The sequence below is a fragment of the Humulus lupulus genome, chromosome X, assembly GCF_963169125.1.
Source record: "Humulus lupulus chromosome X, drHumLupu1.1, whole genome shotgun sequence".
Taxonomy (NCBI): Eukaryota; Viridiplantae; Streptophyta; class Magnoliopsida; order Rosales; family Cannabaceae; genus Humulus; species Humulus lupulus.
The window spans coordinates 82,666,309-82,685,585 of NC_084802.1; the positions used below are offsets into that span (position 1 = coordinate 82,666,309).

The window sequence follows — 19,277 nt, forward strand, 5'->3', positions numbered from 1 at the left end:
CACTATTTTAACTGTCAAAATACTCTATAGTGGACAATTAGAAAGATGTTATAGAGAGGAAGCTTGGTGACATGGCAGAGGAGTTTTGAAATATGTTATTTTCTCTTTTCTCATCTTTTATTCTTTCAGTTTTTTAACTTTCAATTAATAGATTTTATAAGGCTCCTTTGATTTGGTTGGAGTATAAATTTGAGGTATTTAGAGATTGGTTAGCTTACATGTATTTTATTTGACACGAGCATATTACTTTCATGATTTCAAAATAATAATTCATTTTTCTCACTAAAAGATGACTTGAAGAAAAATAATTTACATTCCTAAAGCTTTTAGAATTTAGGATTGCTCATAATGCCAAGTCCTACTACGTGTTCTTTCTCAATATTTAACTCTCTCTCAAAGTCCTGCTCGCAACATGTATTTTTTGGCTGGTTTGTGTTGGTGTTGTAGCTTGTTGCAGTAATTAGCTAGAAAAGGAAAGTCAGACTTGTTATGTTCTGCTTCTAGTTTTATTGATGTTGTTTGCATTCTTAAAGCTTTTGGAATTTAGGATTGCTCATAATTCCAAGTCCTACTACATTTTCTTTCTCAATATTTAACTCTCTCAAAGTCGTGCTCGCAACATGTAATTTTTGGCTGGTTTGTGTTGATGTTGTAGCTCGTTGCAGTAATTAGCTAGAAAAGGAAAGCCAGACTTGTTCTGTTCTGCTTCTAGTTTTATTGATGTTGTTATGTCTACCATTTCTCTTACTTTTGATGGTACATTTAGGTTTGCTTCTGACGTTGTACTTCCTTTGATAATTCTAGATATGCATGTGCTTTGGTTTCCTCTGTTTTTACAGCTTCTTTCACTGCTGCAATTTTCAACTTTTATGTTGGATGACTAATTATAAACAATGTTTAGTAAACTCAAAATTGTTTTTTTGGATTATGGGATCCAGGAATAGTTTAGGTTAGTGATACACTTGATAACTTAAGAAAATTTAGTGATTTTTTTATGAGAATCTTTGGTATGTTGATATTTAGTGTTGGTATTGGGCCTATTGGCCATGGTTAGCTAGTTAGGATTTCTAGATTTTTGTCTGTTATGGATTTCCACATGATGAGCTTTTGGTTATTAAGGAAAAACAAATGGTTGAGTTTTGAATTAAATGTTGGTTTATGTGTGTGATACTAGATATGCATTTTTTAAAACAAACTACATAATTTAACAATGAAGTGTAGATAATCACTACAACAAAGTGAAGTAATTGTCACTTAAAGTTCTCATTTTAATACTTTTCCATAAAACTTGTGGAAAGATTTTAAAGCAAGACCTGATTCTGTTTCGGGATTGACTCTTTTAAATTTAATGGTGCATGATTGAATTATGAAAAATGCTAAGAGACTACATGTGCTGGACACTTTCTCTTCTGTTGAAATTTGCTGACTCCTTTGTTTTTAAAGAGAATGTTCTTTCATTCTTAAAGAGTTTTGGGTGAGAGAATTATCTGCATTTAAGTTGTTGTTCTGATTTTTCTACTGAATGAGCTTTCTAAATAATTGATTTCTTACTATTAATTAATCAAGCTTTGTGTGCATACAGTAGACAATTGGGTCCTTGACTTTTTTGAGTTTGGAAATACATTATAAAGTTTGATAGAATTATTTTTTTGAGTTTGGAAATACATTATAAAGCTTGATAGAATTATTTTTTATGGAAAAGAGAAATCAGAGGGAATTTCCATTGCTTTTGTATTCGCATTTGTGATTGTCTTTTGTTTATTTTTTTTGTTACATATTGTTTTTAAGCTGCTGAAATATTGTTTATTTTAGTTTTTTAGTAGCTGAATTTAAGATAGAATGAGTAAAAATGATGATGATTATGAAAATGATGATTTTTTTGGACATTTGAGTTGGAATATGTTTCTTTATGTTAAGTTTGAGCCATTAATGAATATAGTTTATGATTTTAAGACTCGTAGAGAGTAATTTCATGAATTTTATGGTTTTATTGTATCATTTAATTTTAATTTTGTATTAATATTTTAGGTATTGATTATATTTTTTAGGTTGTGGATCGAATTGGTGAGGGGCATTACAAAGTTAATTAACTTAATTATTAATTGCAAGAGGTACGGAAGTATGAATGATATGCAATCCGATATGCAATCCAAGATTATGATAGCATTATTGACTATATTAGAAGAATGATATGATATTTCATGACCTCATTAGTTTTTCTTTTATGTTTCATTTACCAAATTCAGCAAGTCAAGTGCAAAAGAAAATCTGATTTGGAAGGCTTTCATGTGCTAACATTTGGAAGATCATGAATTCCTACCTTTACTTTTGAATGTGCAATTGTTTAAGACTATTTTGTTGACTATTGTGAGAATGTTTTGTTTATGTTAATTAGACAGTGTTGAATATCTTAAGACTTTTGGATTATTTTTTAGATAATCTTGAATGTATTTTGACACAATTATTTGGTTATATGTGTTATGAACCATATAATTGGTACTCAAAAATATATTTGTACAATGTTAAGGGTGTCTTAAGTATATTAAATGAAGTGGGTTTGAATTAAAGAAATAAAAATAATTATAATGTACAGGTTTATATAATAATAATTCAAGCTTATCCAAATATTATAATAATACAAAAAATGTGTTATTGTATCTTTTACAATAACACTGGTTTATAAGCATAAAATTATGTTATGCAAACTATTTTCTATAATGCAGAAAGTGTGTTATTATAAAGTGTATCATAACACTACTTTATAAGTACAAAAAAGTGTTATATAATCTACTTATAAATAACATAATGAAATACTTATCTAACTATTAAAATACAAAAGTGTTATCGTAGGCTATACCATAACACATGTCTATAACTATGGAAAAGTGTTATGCAAAGTGCTCCGACCTACTATAACACCGCTTTCCTTAACACATCAAAAAGTGTTATGGAATATATTTGATAATACTTTTTTGGTCTTATTGAAAGTATTTTTTCTTGTAGTGACAACTTCCCCCATGGATAGCTGAAGAAGTAGTCAATGTCCTCAACCAACTTCAACTTATCTAACCATATATTTATAGAACCCTTCAACCAAGAAACAGAGGCCCAGCTTGTACACATCTTCAACAACTTGGCAAGTTTCGAAAGCATTCTTCAGCTGAGATACTTTACTTTATGAGAATCATTAAAATATTCATTTATCAAGCGCCGACTATTATGATTGGTTAAATACAAAGGATAAGTGTCGTTATAGAAGCAAGGTATATAACACTTAGTGAATTTCACATAATGAAGATGTGAAATTTGAGTTTCAATTGTAGGCACTAAAAAACTGTGTTTTTGGTTCCAAAGTGATACATGGAGGTATCTAAGGATCCCAAAAATGTTTGGTAGCATTTGGAGAAATTTTAGGCCCGCTGGAGGGGTCACAAGTCAGAGGAGGTGGCGATGTGTCACCTTCTTAGAGGTGTTGCATCGCCAAGATGAAAAGGGACATGAAAGTCACATTAGGCGATGCATCGCCTGCTAGTAGGTGATGCATTTCCTGGAAAGCGATGCTTCACCTACAAGCAGGTGACACATCGCCTAACGTGCCCGTATGGGCACATGTTTTAAGCTCCAAATGATGAGTTATTTAGTTCTAATCCTATTAGTTAGACCTAATGATAGCGTAGACTATAAAAGGTTCCTCATAGAGTTTTGGGAGATGATCACTCTCTCAAACCTCCCTCTCTCTCTCTCTAGCTTTCAAGAATCTCAAGTGTTCTCCAAGAAATTCATAAAGAAAGTGCTTGACTTTATGAGTTTAAGGCTTGTTTAATCCCAATTCTCATTTCCTCTTTGAAAAAGCCTCAAGCATCATTGGATGGCTAGGAAATATAGAATTAGGATAGCAATACAAATCATGTACAAGCCTTTGGTTGTATTTTTACAAGTAAGAAGAAGAAGTTCAAAGTGGTGGTTAAACTAGGGTTTTGAAGCTTCAAGAAGAATGAAGAACTTTGTTCAACTATAAGGGTTTGCATCATCTAAACTCCAATGTTCTTGGTCTCTATCAAGCATAATTTTGTGTAGATTCTAAATATTGTGGTGGTATAATCTCACTCTCCCCCAACAATCTAATTCTCTACTATCTGAGAAACAACATCATAGAATAATCTAACTCTTTTACGGCTTTGAAGTTCATGACTCAAGACTTTGTTAGACTAGATAAATTTGATGGTACTAACTTTGCTCGTTGTCAAGATAAGATTATGTTCTTGCTAACTACACTCAAGGTTTTCTATGTCTTGTACAAAGACCTAAAGCCCATGGAACCCGCCAAAGAAGATGACAATCAAGAAGTTATCAAAGAAAGAAAGAAGCGCAAAGAAGATGAGTTGATATGTAGGGGTCACATCCTCAATGCGTTTTTGGACCGGCTATATGATCTCTAACCAACACCAAGACTGCAAATGAGATTTGGGAAGCTTTATAGAAAAAGTAAAAAGATGAAGAAGAAGATACAAAGAAATTCCTTATTACTCAATAGATGGAATTTAAGTTTTATGATATGAAACCCCTTCTCTCCCAAATACATGAATCACAAATTATTGTGAACAAGTTGTCTACACTCAATATTATGTTACCGGAGCAATTCCTTGTTGGTGCCATAAATGTCAAGTTGCCTCCATGTTGGAAGGGCTATAGGAAGAAAATCCTCCATAAGAATGAGGAGATTTTATTGGAGGAAATCCTCAAACACTTGAGGATTGAGGAGGAATCTTGTTCTAGAGATAAGAATGAGGAGGAGCCTAATGGTGAGACTTCAAAGGCCAATGTGGTGACTAATCCTCCTAACAAGGGCAAATGAATTGGCAAGAATAAAGGCAAGGGTCAAAAACCCTTATGGCCTAAGAAGAATGAGAGACAATTCAAAACTTCTAAGGGACCTTGCTTTGTGTGTGGCAAGAATGGAAACTTTTCTAGAGATTGTAGGTTCAAGAGGAACTAAAACAATGAAGCAACATTCAACTCAACCGAAGAAGAGCTAGTGGCAACATTAAGCGAAACCAATGTCATTCATGAAAAGGTGAATGAGTGGTGGTATGATACTTGTGCCACCATTCATGTCGCCCATGATAGATCCTTATTAAAGACCTTTGAAACATCAAAGGAATGGCATGAGATTCAAATGGGCAATGAGAAAAGGTCCAAGGTTGAAAGAAAGGGGACAATAAATTTTTTCTTCACTTCTGGAAAGAAGGTTTTACTCACCAATGTTTTGTATGTACCAGAAATGAGTAGAAACTTTGTAAGTGACAATTTTCATGGCATACTAGGAATCAAGGTTGTGATAGGTCTGACAAGCTAACACTGTCAAAGGGGAATGTATTTGTGGGGTAGGGATATGCTTGTGATGGCATGTTTAAACTTTGTACTTCTATTGACAATCCGAACAATAAAGCTTCCACTTCTTCTTGTTATATGCTTGACTCAAATTCTATTCATTTGTGGTATGTTAGACTTGCCATATAAGATTTAGCACAATAAAAAGAGCAATTAAATGTGGATTATTTGATTGTGTTAATGTTGAGCATGATAAGTATGAATTATTTGTTAAATATAAAATTGTAAAGAAACATTTTCCTAGTGTTGAAAGAAATTCTAAATTGTTAGATTTGATACATAGTGATTTATGTGAACTAAATGGAATGTTGACTAGATGAGGAAGTAGATATTTTATTACTTTCATAGACGATTGCTCTAGGTTCACATATGTATATCTGATCAAGAATAAAGATGAAGCATTTAATGTGTTTAAAGCTTATAAAGCGGAAATTGAAAATCAATTAGAAAGAAGAATTAAAGTGCTCAGAAGTGATAGGGGTGGTGAATATTTTTCAAATGATTTCAACTAATTTTTTGAAGAACATGGAATAATGCAGGAATGTACCGCCCCTTATACTCCACAACAAAATGATATATCAGAAAGAAAAAATATAACATTTCTTGAGATGATTAATGTTATGTTATTACATTCAAAATTGAGTTTTAGTTTGTGGAGTGAAGCCTTAATATCTGCTTGTCATATTTTGAATCGTATTCCCATGAAGAAAAATATTATATCTCCATATGAGTTAAGGAAAGGAAAGAAACCAAACATTGGTTATCTTAAAGTGTGGGGGTGTCTTGCTTATTGCAAGAACACGGATCCCAAAAACACCAAGTTGGGTCCAAGGGCTATAAGATGTACATTTATGGGTTATGCCCAAAATAGCAACGCTTATAGATTACTAGACTTGGAGTCTAATGTGATAATTGAATCAAGGGAGGTTGAGTTCTTTGAGAACATCTCATGCGATGACAACAAGTTAATAAAACAAACTTGTAACGCCCTAAAAATCAGGGACTGTTACGATGTGTGTTTAAATTAGTGTTGGACTTGCTAAACCATTCATTTGGACTAAAATATGTGATTAAGTGACTAATGGTTCGATTATTAAAAATCTTGGTCAAGGAACAAAAATTTCCATTAAAAATTTTAGTCTTTACATGAGATCCCAAAATACAAGTCTAAAAATTGTTTACAACTCAAGGATAACAAAATAAGTCGACCTAAGTGGCAAAACAAGGACCAACCCTAGTTCCCCTGCCATATCTCGGCCGTGGTGGTTGAGCAAACTGCATATCTAGACATCGCCTCTAACGCTCTCCAACTCATGGTTGGCCAAGCTTCTCCTTACCCTTACTTGCACCACATAACACTCGTGAGCCAAGGCTTAGCAAGAAAACATATTAATAGATTCATATAATCAACAGGATATAACAGCATGCTAAACATTGATAACTAAAATGAAGCAAGCACATTATACAAGTACGCAACCACAGGGTCACACAGGTGCGTATTACACTTGTATTTATTCAAGTGGCATCCGAGCCAATCAAGTGCATAATACACTCCCAAGGTGGCCTAGCGATAATGGCATGCGCTCTGCGCATATAGTGCCAAGCACGGCTTACAAGTCGAGCCTTGTAAACCCTCGACTTATAAGTCGAGCCATTTAATCTGGTGCAATAGATAAATCCTTGACTTATAAGTCGAGCTTCCAATTCAGAATAATCATAAATCTAATGTATTCATCACATAAGGAAATACAATGCATTAGTATGCTTAAATAGATATTCACAAGCATAATGATAATTATGCTCATTAACAGGGCCCATGCCCTAACTATGCTCACATATATCAACCGGGCCAAGCCCTTAAATCATATTTACATTTCACAACTTGGCCAAGCCCTAATCACGTTTACATTGAATAACTAGGCCAAGCCTTAATCACAGTTCTCACGCATCGAGTGCAGTTTTCTTACCTCGATCCTCGTGCGAATAATGAAATCACCCCAAGCGATATCCCTGACTCAAGCCTGGCGAAACCCTAGTCACAACTTAAGTATATGTTCATCAGGAATTAACCCCAGAACCTGAGTTCCAAACTGAAATCTAACTCTCAAAACCATTATTCCCAATTAATGGGATGCTAGAAATTTCCCCCGAGCACCGAAGAGAGATTCTAAATTGAATTCCCGAGCCCCCGAGCGTAGCCCTAAAAATTCAGCATTTTAGCATTTTGGGGCCCCTGGCGCGGTCGCGCCCACAGAAAAACTGGGACTTCTAGGCCATTGGTGCAGTCCCCCCAACCCCTGGTGTGGTCGTGCCCCACAACTCGAGACCCAAATTGGATTCCAATTTCCCCCTTTTGGGGACAATAGTGCGGTCGCGCTATGTCACCAAAAACATAAATTCTACCCAGAACATGGTTTTCTTCACCAATTTTCAAACTCTACGATTTTTTACAAGTTCAGACCCTGAATTCGACCCAACCATGTGTTTCTAACAAGATTTCATCCACAATAGCATAATACTAAGCCTAGGCAACTAAATCCAATGTTCAACTCATCACAAACACCCATAGAACCTTAAACTAGGAATCAAAATCATAAAACTTAAGAACACCATTAGAAACTGAAAACATGGAGTCTCACCTCTAAATTCAAAATCTCTAGGGTAAATGATGGCCTTAGCAATCTCTAGACTCCATCCTCAGTTGCTACTCCACAAGAATTGGCTCCAATTTTTAGCAAAAATCCAAAGCTTGGCCTAACTTGGAGTGCTTCAAAGAAAATGCTCCCAAGCTGAAAAAAAATGCCTAACACGTGAATGAGCCAAACTCTTCAAGCCTTAGTCCCTCATCACACTAGCTAGGTGGCCAAAACACTAATCTACCCCTAGCCCTTAACTTAGCCCCAAAACATATCCAAGGGCACTTTAGTCATTTCCCCTGGGATTCCCGTTAATCCCAAATAGTTTATTGAAGCAAATATTCATCAATTAATTCCTGCTACTCACTAATTCCTAGTAATTTACCAAATTATCGAAATACCTCTAAGCTCGCCCTAAGCAGGGTATTTTACCCCGTTGTGACTTTTTCGCTAACTAGCTCCCTAAGATCGCCTTGTGCCGGGTAACTCAAATATATCCACATAATAATGTGGTCACAATTATATATCACACACGTATTTACAATTATACCATCAGCAGGTCAAAATTACAAAAAATATCATTCTAATAAGAAACAAACCCACATGCATATTTAATACACTTTAACATGCAAGCATAATCGTATCATAATATAATTCCCATAATAACATGCTCATACACATAAGCACCTAATTAACTCAATTATTGTCTACTAGTCCCCCAATCCAGGTACTAAGCCATAATAGGGAAATTGGGGCGTTAAAAAACTCATGATAAAGAATCTCAAGAGGAGATTTCAAAGGGAGTTGGTGAGCAACCTTTATGGCCTAGAAGAAGCCAAAGGCTCAAAGATTTGGGATCAAATGATAAGTGTTCTCAAATAGAGACAATATTCCTTATAGAAGGTAACAATGAGGAAGTCACTTGGAAACATCCAATAATACTTCAAACAAAATATGATCCCAAAACTTTCAAAGAAGCTACATCCTCAAGGGACTCTGTTTCTTTGAAGGAGGCAATAAATGACAAAATGAATTCAATTATGTCCAACTACACTTGGGAATTGATTAACCTTCCAAAGGGGTCTAAGCCAATTGGGTGCAAATTTGTATTTAGCAGGAAATATCATACTGATGGCACCATACAAACCTTTAAGGCTAGATTAGTAGCCAAAGATTTCAAACAAAAAGAGGGAATAAATTACTTTGATACATGCACTGGTAGCAAGAACTACTTCTATTAGATTGTTATTTGCCTTATCATCTATATATAACATTTATGTTAACCAAATGAATGTCAAAACAAAATTCCTAAATGGGGATCTTAAGGAGGACGTCTATATGGAATAATCGGAGGGTTTTGTTCTTCAAGGAAATGAACAAAAAATGTGTAGACTTGTCAAATCCTTATACGGTTTGAAACAAGCTCTGAAACAATAACATGAGAAATTTGATAAAGTCATTGTTTCAAATGGATTTAGACACAACAATACGAACAAGTGCTTGTACTCAAAGACTTGTGATGACTATGTCATATTAGTGTGTCTATATGTATATGATATGTTGATCTTGAGTAATGACATGAAAGGCATAATAGAAACAAAGAGGTTTCTATCTTCTAACTTCAAGATGAAGGTCCTTTACCATTGTAGGTATCAAAGTTAGAAGAAATTGTGGGGGTTTTTGTATTGAGTCAAGCCCATATGTCGAAAAAATGCTTAACATATACAGTCATCTCAAGATCAAAGCGACAAATACAACATTTGATTCGAGCATGATGTTTGAAAAGAATGAAGAAAGATCGGTGGCTCAACTAGAATATGCAAGTGCAATAGTGAGCCTAATGTATGTCGCTCATTGCATAAGAGTGGATATTTCATATGTGGTTAGAAAACTTAATAGGTTCACTAGCAATCTAGGTATCAAGCATTGGAAGTCTATTGAGAGGATTCTTGGATACCTTAAAGGTACCAAAGAATATAGCCTTCACTATTTAAACTTTCCAAGGATACTCAGAGGATATTTCGACGCTAGTTGAATATCGGGAGTGAGAGAAATTCTCTCCACCACCAGTTTACTCTTGAAGGAGGTGCCATCTCTTGGGGCTCCAAGATGCAAACTTGTATATCACACTCAACCATGGAATAAAAAATTATAGCTCTAGCGGCAACCAACAAAGAGTCCGAGTGGCTTAGGGATCTCATGTTGGATATCCCTTTTACAGCAGATATGGTATCAACAATTTCAATACATTGTGATAGTCAATCAACTCTTACTAAAGCATATAATAGTGTCTACAATGGGAAGTATAGACATCTTAGTCTAAGACATGACTATGTGAGACAATTGATTCAGTATGGAATCATATCAATCGCATATGTTAAGACAAGTGAGAACTTAGCGGATCCATTTACAAAACCTCTTGTGAGAATGTTAGTAAATTCTACTTAAAAAGGGATGGGACTGAAACTCCTAGAATGAAAGATTCACCTATGATGGCAGCCCAACTCCAAACTTGTAAACATCAAGGGAAAAAGTTCAATGGGTAAGAACAAGTCATTGATAAGTGAATAGTTACAACACTAATAACTATGGTGAGTTCCATCCAAGATGATTAGTGTTGATTGCTACTAAGCAAGGGTTAAGCCTAGGGCTTTTAATGAAGTTCAATGGAATAGGCATCTATAAAGGTAGAATTGATGTTGTAAGAACCTCACCTATGTGAACTTAGAAATGGTGCCACCTCTCATGGGAGTTTGAGTTTCTCCCTGGAATTTTAATGAAGGGATGAGCACATGACCATATGAGTGCTAAAGCGAGAAACGTGGGAAAACAAAAGATCTAGTGGAAGTGTGTAAGGTATTATTGGTTTTATCATAATGAATACTTGGTTCATGCTTTTAAGAAACCAATGATTTCGATAAGACTCCAATGTACTTTCACTAAGGTAAAGTTCAAGTCGAAAGACACTTTACTTTAGGCACCAAAACTGTTCAGAGCTAAAGGTTGAGGCTTGTATTTTACCAAGTGGGGGAATGTTATGATTGGTTCAATACAAATGATAAGTGTTGTTATACAAGCTAGGTATATAACACTTAGTGAATTTCACATAGTGAAGATGTGAAATTTGAGTTTCAATGGTAGGCACTTAAAAATTGTGTTTTTGGGGTCCAGAGTGATACACGAAGGTGTCTAAGGTTCTCCAAAAACATTTGTAGCAAATGGAACAATTTTAGGCCTATTGGAGGGGTCACAAGTCAGAGGAGGTAGCGATGTATCACCACCTTGGAGGCGTTGCATCGCCTAGATGCACAGTGACATAAAATTCTCAGTAGGTGATGCATCGCCTGCTAGTAGGCGACGCATCGCCTACAAGTAGACGATGCGTCGCTGGCTAGACCTAATGACAGTGCTATTGATGAGGTTTTTCTCTAACAGGGGATTAAGAAATCTAAATAGAGAGATTAAGCTTGATCATAAACTGTAAATATAAACTCACAAAACTTTTAAGTGGTTTAATGCTTAAAATCCACCTTGTCCATGAATCACTCTTATTCTTGTTTTGGAACTCTTGAAAAAATTGTTTATGACAATTTTAGCAGAGCTTTGGCATACAAGATGTCGGTCCCTTTTACTGTATATTCCCTTTATATTTATAAGGAATTATGATGGAAAATATTGGGTAACCATTCTATAAATTGTAACATACAATATTGGGTAACATGCCAAATTAATGGACATTTAAATATCCTAATTAAGCCTATTGCCATTTACATCAATCAATAAATGTATATAATGATTGTGTGCATTTATTGCGCATATCGAGTATCTGAGTCTGTAGGGATTCTTTCATGTTTGACGTTGAACCACCCTGAGCTAGATGTCATTCTCGAGCTGGATATGACTGGAACAGAATGACTTGACTTAGATAATGCTCAGGCTTGATGCAAGCGATCTGGACACTGAGCACCTCTATCTTGTTCATTTGCATCTCTAATGGTCTGGAAGAACCTGGGCCATCCCTGACTCTTTGACACAGCCTTGAGCTGTTTGGTTTGGAGTTAGCAAAACATCTCTGAAGTCTTGCCTCCTTTATTTATTTCGCACCATCTGTACCCTGAGCAAGATAGTTGAGCTCGTGTTTTTAGGGTACAACATTTGCCCCCCAAGCCCCTGATCTTTGAAAAAGCCTTGAGCATCATTGGAGGGCTAGGAAATAGAGAATTAGGACAGCGATACAAATCATGTATAAGCCTTTGGCATCATCTCTGAAGCTTTTGTTCAACTACAAGGGTTTGCATCATCTAAACTCTAATTTTCTTGGACTTCGTCAAGCATAATTTTGTGTAGATTCTAAATACTGTGGTGGTGTAATCTCACTCTCCCCAAATATCGACCGGTCAGACGCTCTTCCAACTCTGCCTCTAACGCTCCAAAACTGAAATTCAACCCCGTCACCAGAGCAAACTCAACTTTACTAAATCTACAAGCCCTTGAGCCCATAAAGAAATGTTGCTTATCTTCTTTTTTACTTTCTATATTCCTCAATAATAGTTGATGCAATAGAACTCCAAAGAATTGCGATTCCAGAGCCAGGATGTACTATTTGAAAGGGGATTTCTTCACCTTTCTATCAACCCAAGTTTGACAAACTTTTTTTTTAAAAAATTGTACTCAAATGACTACTACCGCTATATGTCACTCGGGCGGGAAAGTGATTTTCAAATGAAATAAGCAACTACGACATCTGCATTGACTCATGTAAAGACTAGTTAGTAAGAAAATAGAAAATTGAACAAAATCGGGAAAACACATGTAAAAAATTACATAGAAAAACAATGTTAACACTGTTATCGAGCCACCATCGAACTACCATAGAAACCTATTGAGCCATTATTGAGCAAACATCAAGTAAAAAATAATCATTCTTAATACAAAGCCATCAAGCATCAATCGAGCTAATATCGAGTCTATCGAGAAACTATTGAGCCTACTATATCGACCATATCGAGAAAAATTATATTCATCTTATCAAGCTTCAATCGAACTAATTTTAAATAATTAGAACCAGATATGGGTTCGAGGTCTTTCATTTCGTCCGCCGTGAAGGGGTTGTCGGAGGTCTTTACAATGATTTTGCCGGAACGGGTCTGTTTCGAGTCGACTCCTTCGTAGATGAAGTGATTCACGATGGTGGAGGGTCGCGGTTGAGCTGGGTGGCGTCAAAGCACTTCGATTTTGCCGAGAGAGAGGTGGAAGCTTAGATTTTGGGGTTAGAGAGAAATGGGTTTGGGGTTTTCTATGTTGTATGAGAGAGCTTCGGGTCTGAGGGAGAGAATAAATTATTGTGAATTTTTTTGGAGAGAAAAATACAAGAGGAATATTTTTGGTAGATGAGAAATCTTTAACATCAAATTAAAAAGGTGAAGAGGAGTTACATTTTTTTTTTTATTATAGGTACACTTTATGCATGAGAGTGAAATTTTCACAACTCAAATTCAGGTTTACCCTTGTTGGGCTTTCAGGTTTACCGTTATTGGGCTTGAAGGTTAAAGTCTTGTTGCTCCACCTCACCCCTTCACGTGATTCTGAGCTTGCAGTCCGACAGCTGATATATACATGCTTTTGTCTAGTATCGCTACCCTACTACCATTCCTGTCTCTTGCACTTTTCTCTATCTTTTTTTTCCCTCTGTTATTTTGATTAGTTTACACAATAAATTACGCCAAGTCCTTTCTTTTCGAAAGCATTAATTCTTTTCGAAAGCATTAAATGCACAATTTTTTAAACAACCTTCAGATTTTTTCTCTTTCGCCATTTCTTTCCAACAATGCCGAAGAAATGGAAACCCCTTCTTCCTTATCTGTTGCTTTGTTTTGCCGATATCTTTGCTTTGCTATCACTCTGCACCTTTGTTTCTTCTTCTTCTTCTTCTAAGTCTGTACTCTCTCAGTCTTCGGTTTCACTGAAGTTGACACTATCCTCCGATGCTCTTGGGCTTCTCGCGTTCAAGTCTAAAGCAGATTTGAAAAACAAGCTTTCTTTCTCTTCAAACAGTAGTTTCTGCAAATGGGCGGGGGTCGAATGTGTTCAGTTCAAAGTGGTGCGCCTTATAATCCAAGGGCTAGATCTTGGCGGTGTTTTTGCACCCAACACATTGACTCGCCTTGACCAGCTTCGAGTCTTGAGTTTGCAGAAGAGCTCACTCACCGGATCGATTCCTGATCTCTCTGGCCTCAAAAATCTCAAAAGTCTCTTTCTTGACCAAAACTACTTCACAGGCTCTTTCCCACCTATTTTATCACTCCATAGACTTCGCAGCTTGGATTTATCCCATAACAATCTCACCGGACCACTGCCCAACTGGCTACCGAAACTCGACCGGCTCAACTATCTCCGCCTCGAGTGGAATCACTTGAATGGATCGGTCCCTCCTCTGAACCAGTCCTCTCTCCGAAACTTCAATGTCTCCGGTAACAATTTCTCCGGTGCCGTACCAGTCACCCCAACTCTACTTCGCTTCGAACTCTCCGCGTTCTCGTGGAACCCGAGCCTGTGCGGCGAGATTATCCACAAGGAGTGCAATCCAAGCCCACCCTTTTTCGGCCCAGTGTCAGCTTCACCCCCACCGACAAAAGCGCTTGAACAGGGCGCAGAAGTCAACAGCATGGAATTGACCGAGTCCTGCGAGAAGAAGCACCGCAAAACGGCGGTGATCATTGGGTTCTCAGCTGGGATGTTCGTGTTAATATGTTCTCTCCTTTGTTTCGTAATGGCCGTGAAAAAACAGGGGGGGCGGAAAGGCGATCGAAGCATGGATCCGATAATGGCTGCTGACGTGGCGGCTGCTGTAATGGAGTTAGAGCAAGAGGAGTTAGAGCAGAAGGTGAAAAGGGCTCAGGGAATGCAGGTGGCTAAGAGTGGGAGCTTGGCGTTCTGCGCAGGGGAGGCCCAGTTATACTCGTTGGAGCAGCTTATGAAGGCCTCGGCTGAACTTTTGGGAAGAGGGACCGTTGGGACCACTTACAAGGCCGTCTTGGATAATCGTTTGATTGTGAGCGTTAAAAGGCTCGACTCTGTTAAATTGAGCGGAACAACTAGGGAGACGTTTGAGCAGCACATGGAATCGGTCGGTGGTTTGAGGCATCCGAATCTAGTGCCCCTCAGAGCTTATTTTCAAGCCAAGGAAGAAAGGCTCCTCATTTATGATTACCAACCCAATGGCAGTCTTTTCTCCCTCATTCACGGTAAGTTCTTGATCTAGTTTCTTCGTTTCTTGGTGATTGGTGAGGGGGTGAGTGAGACTTGTTTTTAGGTAAATGACTCGGACTGATAAACTCAGCAGCTCCCAAAGCTAAGCAGGCCCACCGTCCACGTGACGTGTGACAGTCAGTACATGATATTATAAAATGCTTTTCTTTTCTTTTTTTCTTTCAACAGGTTATCATTAGATTGGAATTGGATAGTTTAGATTAGAACTTTACAGTAGACGATGATTGGACTAGATATGATTTTGATTCTTTGTTTGGCTGCACTCTCCCCCAGTAGTAATTTATTATTCTCCACCGAGAATCTTGCTTCTGATTAAGATTAACAAGACGACATCGGGAATTGACGTGATGATTCACATAAAAAAAAATTATTAATAATGGTAAACCCACTATTAAAATTGACCAATGTGATGGATTAAGAGTCCCAAAGCAACTATGGGGGGCACAAGACAAAGGCGGGAGCCAGGTCCCCACGTGCTAATTCCAACACTAGCAAACTGTTTATACTCATTTAAAACTGTAGTTACTCTACTCTAATGAATATAATTGTCCTTTCCGTAAAGAGTGTACGTTTGGTGAGTGTAAGCCATATCTCTCTAGCCACAACTGATTGCTGTATCATTTATTGAAACTGTCACACTACTAGAAAATAAAATATATTGCACATGCTATTTTGGAAACTTTATTACTTAATTTGTTTCATATATGTAGACAAATCTTAAGTACGTACGTATATGGTCCATAACATACTAAATTTTCTCGTCACGTACTTTAACTGCGTGTTACAGGTTCAAAATCCACGAGAGCAAAGCCACTCCACTGGACATCATGCTTGAAAATAGCGGAGGACGTGGCCCAAGGCCTTTCCTACATCCACCAAGCGTGGAGGCTCGTTCACGGCAATCTCAAGTCCACCAACGTCCTCCTTGGCCCTGACTTTGAGGCCTGCGTCACCGACTACTGCCTCTCCATCCTCGTCAACCCTCCATCCACCGATGACGAGGAGGTTTTGGCAGCCTGCAAAGCCCCCGAAATCCGTAACTCGAATCGGCAAGCTACATCAAAGTCGGACGTGTACGCATTTGGGATTTTGGTGATGGAGCTTCTCACCGGAAAGTCGCCGGCGGAGCTGCCGTATTTGGCGCCAAACGAGATGATGGAGTGGGTGAGGTCAACGAGGGAGGTTGAGGAGGGAGTGGAAAACAACAAAATGGAAATGCTTCTTGAAGTGGCCATAGCTTGTAGTTTAACATCGCCAGAGCAAAGGCCCACTATGTGGCAGGTGATGAGGATATTACAAGAGATTAAAGAAACGGTATTAATGGAAGACAGTGAACCGGACCCGCTTTCTGCCATGTCCTAGTCCCTATTGATCCGCTCACTGTTTCTTCCATCATGTGTTATTGATACATAAAAATTAGATTAAAACAAATGAAGTGTTACCTTTTTTTTATTTATCTTTTCCAACTACTATTTTTCTTCTACCTTTTCTTTTTCACGTATTTTCCTTGGTTGGGTATCAGTACATATAAATGTCATAATACCTCAGTCGCAGAAGTTTCCAGTAGCCTTAAGCTTTATTTAATGGCAATCGAGTTGCACTATTCGAAACCTGTAGTGTAGTGTTAAAGAGTGAGTACATTACCTTCTTCTTTCTCTTTCTTTATTTTCTTCTTCTACATAGTCTTTTTTTAAAAAAAAAAAATTGGTGTGTTGTTGGAGGATTTTGCTAACAACGCAAAATGATGGGAGCACTTGAATAGAGAGCTCGAAGAAAGATATGCGAATACTCAAAATAAGATAAAAAAATATAGAGAGAATTATAGTGGTTCAACCAATTGACGGCTACATCCTCTTGAGTCTAAAGGGTGATCAAGCTTTTCTCAATTTTTAGTTTAAATAGGTGGTCGTTACACACCTTGTTGATCATTAGTTGACTCTTATAAGAATAATTGAAACAATAAATATACTAATAACATCGGTTATGCTTTATTTGAAACGTCCCCATTAAATGTACTTCAATGCTCGAACGTTTCTAGGTTAGCAGTGTGTGCTTTCCTTCATTCTTTATAATATTTCATTAAAAGACACATTTTTCTATTTTACGTTTTACATTATACCATACACACCAGCTTTTTTATATATTTCTCTATATCATTTAAATATTATATCTTTAAACATATTTTATTACTTAAAGTAAATAAAATAATTAAAAAAGAAAAAAGAAATAATAAATATATACTAAAGGGAGAGAGAAAGCTTATAAAAAAAATAATATTAAAATATTATATAAAGGATATGTAAATGTCTATATATATATTAATTGGAGTTTGTGCATAGCTATTATAAATATATGTATAAAGAAGTTGATGGAAGATGTTTGTATGAGTTTTAGCTAAATATTATAGAAAAAGTGTATTACAAAATATATCACCACAACATATATTTTTATAATTTACCTCAAACTTTTATATTATACCATACATCTACTTCTCTATTTTTTCTCTACATCATTTATATATTATATTTTTTAACATATTTTATTCATTTTAAGAAATAAAATAATTAAATATAATAGTATCACACGTATATATATACAAAAGTTTATAAAAAAATAATAAAATATTTTATAACTTGATGAATAGTATTTCACTACATATAGAGAAATACTATTCATTTAAGTAAAAAAAATATAAATATAACTTTACATCACCCATTAGAAGACTACTTACCATTTTTTCTCTATATTATAAAGAATAACACATTTTAGCTCATCCATTGGGAGTGCTCTTAGGCTTCGAAAGAAGGTGTATGTTGTCTACTCATTGCTAATAGCAAGTCGCACATTTCCCATTAGATGAGGCTCGATGATGTGAGTTCATGTCTTTGAGATGGGTGAGGTTGTTCTCACTTGTTTTCACCTAAATGGCAAGGCAAGTTGCAATTGCATACTCGCATATATGTCCTTCTGCTAGATGATACTCACAAGTTGAGAGAACGTTGTTGGCGATTTCGTCTTTGGCAGGATCGTAAGACTTTATATTGCAAGGTCATTCTCGCTAGCTGGGTAAAAGCACCCTATAATAGTCTATGTTTCTTCTTCTACGCTATTACAAAATGAGTTTTTCTCATCATTTTTTAAATTGAGTAGTGTCTCAATAAGCATCGCTTGTTAAAATTGCGAGAATCAACAAAAATCTATCTTAAAAAAAATGAAAAATTGAGTTTTGTAGTGGTACTATCTCTCAACGAAAATGGAGCTCTCTAGAGATAAAAACTTTGAAAGTGTGTTGACAATGAAAATTTGTCAACAACATTATGGTCAGAAAATCAACAACTAAGCAAGAAAACAAGAACCATGAGATAAAATGAAAGAGTAATAATCAAGGAAAATTTTTATATTTCTCTTCAAGGTTCTTATTTTTGTACTTAGTTGTTAATTTTTTTTTTTACCATAACTTCGTCGACGAGTTCTCACCGTCAACAGTTTGACACAGTATGAGGGAAGGACAAGTGCCAAGTTGTTGTTCTCCCACCTACATTAGCAAGCGAACATGCTAAGACGTTTGAAAGGCCTCCAAGACATGAAGGTTCCATTAAAGGGAAATCAGTTGAGGGTGTCCAGTTGAGACCCCTTCGCTACCAGAAAATGTTGGTGCGCCAAAAACACCAAAACTCCATGGTGGAAGAGGAGTGTTGCCCCTGCGGTACTACCTTCTACTTCCCCTCACTACTACTACTACTACTACTAACAAAAAAAAAAAAAAAAAAACTATTTAACATCACATATTTGCATCAGTGGGCCATACTCACTAACGCTGTATATAGTGAATTATAAATTTATCAAATTTATCTCGAATCGAGACTTGATAAAAGTACAATTTAACAGAAATTATTAAGTAATTAAGTATTAATTTAAGAAATATTTGTTTTCATTTGTCTAATTACATTTATAAATATAATCTTAGAATAAGATTATCAC

General features: G+C 36.2%; 1 protein-coding gene across 1 annotated transcript; it reads left to right on the forward strand.

The window, feature by feature from the left end:
- The first annotated feature begins 13,669 nt into the window (after nt 1-13,669).
- Nucleotides 13,670-16,747, forward strand: LOC133804317 (probable inactive receptor kinase At5g67200). Its single transcript, XM_062242486.1, has 2 exons — nt 13,670-15,271; nt 16,084-16,747. The coding sequence occupies exons 1-2, from the start codon at nt 13,855-13,857 to the stop codon at nt 16,656-16,658; spliced, it is 1,992 nt and encodes a 663-aa protein (XP_062098470.1). The 5' UTR covers nt 13,670-13,854; the 3' UTR covers nt 16,659-16,747.
- The last annotated feature ends 2,530 nt before the right edge of the window (nt 16,748-19,277 follow it).